Here is a 1,612-nt window from a genome sequence, read left to right as displayed (position 1 = left end):
AATACTGTGTGTGTGTGTGTGTGTGCGCGGCGACCATGCCCCCAGACCCCCCACCCCACCAACAACACACACACACACACACACAACACCGCGCGCAGGACCACCCCTTTGCCCAGCTCAAGGGCAGCGACAACATCATCGCCTTCACCACGCAGCGCTACGCCAAGCAGCCGCTGATTGTGCGGGGGCCGGGCGCGGGCGCCGAGGTCACCGCCGGCGGCGTCTTCTCAGACCTGCTGCGCCTGGCTGCCTGTGAGTGGGGGCGCGGGGCGGCGTGTGGCGGCGTGGTGGCGGCGGGCCTGCGCCTGGCTGCGGCACAAGCATGTGTGGGGCCGCGCCTCCCAGCTGTGCTGGGCTGTGCGCTCATCCCCGCTCTGGCGCTCCGCTCCTGCTCCCCTGTGCAGACCTGGGCGCCCCCTCGTGAGTTTGATGCACGGGGGCCGCAGGCGAGCTGATGCCGACAGCGCAAGTCACCGCGCTTGCCGGCGCCGCCTGACGGTGCGAGCTTGAAACCGTCTGCTTCGCGTCTGTCGTTTTCTTTACCCCAGACTGAGACAAGAGGGGCGGACCTCTCACCTTGGTTTTTTGGGGGACCTCCCACCTTGGTTTATCCTTGCTGTTTGAACTTGCATGCCATTAAACATGCCCTCCCAACCGGCTGTGTACTGAACGAACTGTGCCGCGGGCCCAGGCAGTTAAGGTGGTGGCGGCGGCGGCAGGGGGGGCGGGGCACCCTTGCAGCGCTGCGGGGCATTGCCGTTGCAGTGTGATACCACCCCAGGAGTGCCGGTATTGGCTGCTGCCCTGCTTGGCCAGCCCTCGCCCCAACATGCGAGGCTGGTGCAGCTCACGGGAGGGGGCTTGCAGGCGCCATGTGACACTGCATTGCCAATGTTCAGCCCGTGATCGACGCTGAATGCAGAATGGGGGTGCCGGGGCGTCAAGCAACACGGGCCCGCTCGTCCTGGGTCCGCATGCTGGGCCAGGCGAGGGCGCATTCATGGGCTCGCCAGGCCTCCATCGCCCCTCCTCCTCGACCTTGGTGTGCTCCTGGCGGTCCCAGCGGTCTCAGCAGCAGCAAAAATGGTGGCCACCCAGTTTGCTGCTCGCGCCGCCCGCCCGGCGTTTGTCGCCCGGGCTGCTCGCCCCCAGCAGCTGCGCGGCCGCCGGTCTGTGCGCGTGTGCGCCAAGGTGAGCCTGGGAGGGCGGCAGAGCCAGGTTTTCGATCGCAGGGGATTCCTGCGGGCGCCTGGGGCGCTGCAAGGCCCTGATGCGGGGCCCCACTGCTTCGGCATGGAGAATGTGGGTCCCTGGCAGCAGCAGCCAGCACCCCGGACGGCTGCACCAACCAGATAACCCGGCGGGCTGGGGGCAGCGCAAGATGGGTGGCCGGGCCAATGCAGCAGCAGCGGTCGCCGCCAGCAGTCCAGGAAGCAGACTGGACCCCACCAACCGCGCCGCACGCCGGGGAGCAGCCGGGCTGCTGGCCCCATGGCACTGCCGCCACGCAGCCCGGCCCGGGTCTGCGGCCGCCGCAGCCTCGCCGCCGCAGCGGTTGGCGCGCTGCTCACCGCCGCCGCCCCCCTCCCCCGTCGTGGCTGCAGCTGGAGCT

General features: G+C 69.3%; 1 protein-coding gene across 1 annotated transcript; it reads left to right on the top strand.

Moving 5' to 3' along the window:
• Positions 1 to 98: 98 nt before the first annotated feature.
• CHLNCDRAFT_141817 (hypothetical protein) lies at positions 99 to 424 on the top strand (the record flags this gene model as incomplete). The annotated part of the gene is made up of 2 exons (XM_005842559.1): positions 99 to 252; positions 405 to 424. Coding segments are annotated over 2 exons (174 nt in total), but the record flags the coding sequence as incomplete, so codon positions are not given.
• Positions 425 to 1,612: the final 1,188 nt, after the last annotated feature.

The sequence above is a fragment of the Chlorella variabilis genome (assembly GCF_000147415.1).
Source record: "Chlorella variabilis unplaced genomic scaffold CHLNCscaffold_383, whole genome shotgun sequence".
Classification (NCBI taxonomy): domain Eukaryota; kingdom Viridiplantae; phylum Chlorophyta; class Trebouxiophyceae; order Chlorellales; family Chlorellaceae; genus Chlorella; species Chlorella variabilis.
This window is presented reverse-complemented; position numbering and strand designations above follow the sequence as displayed.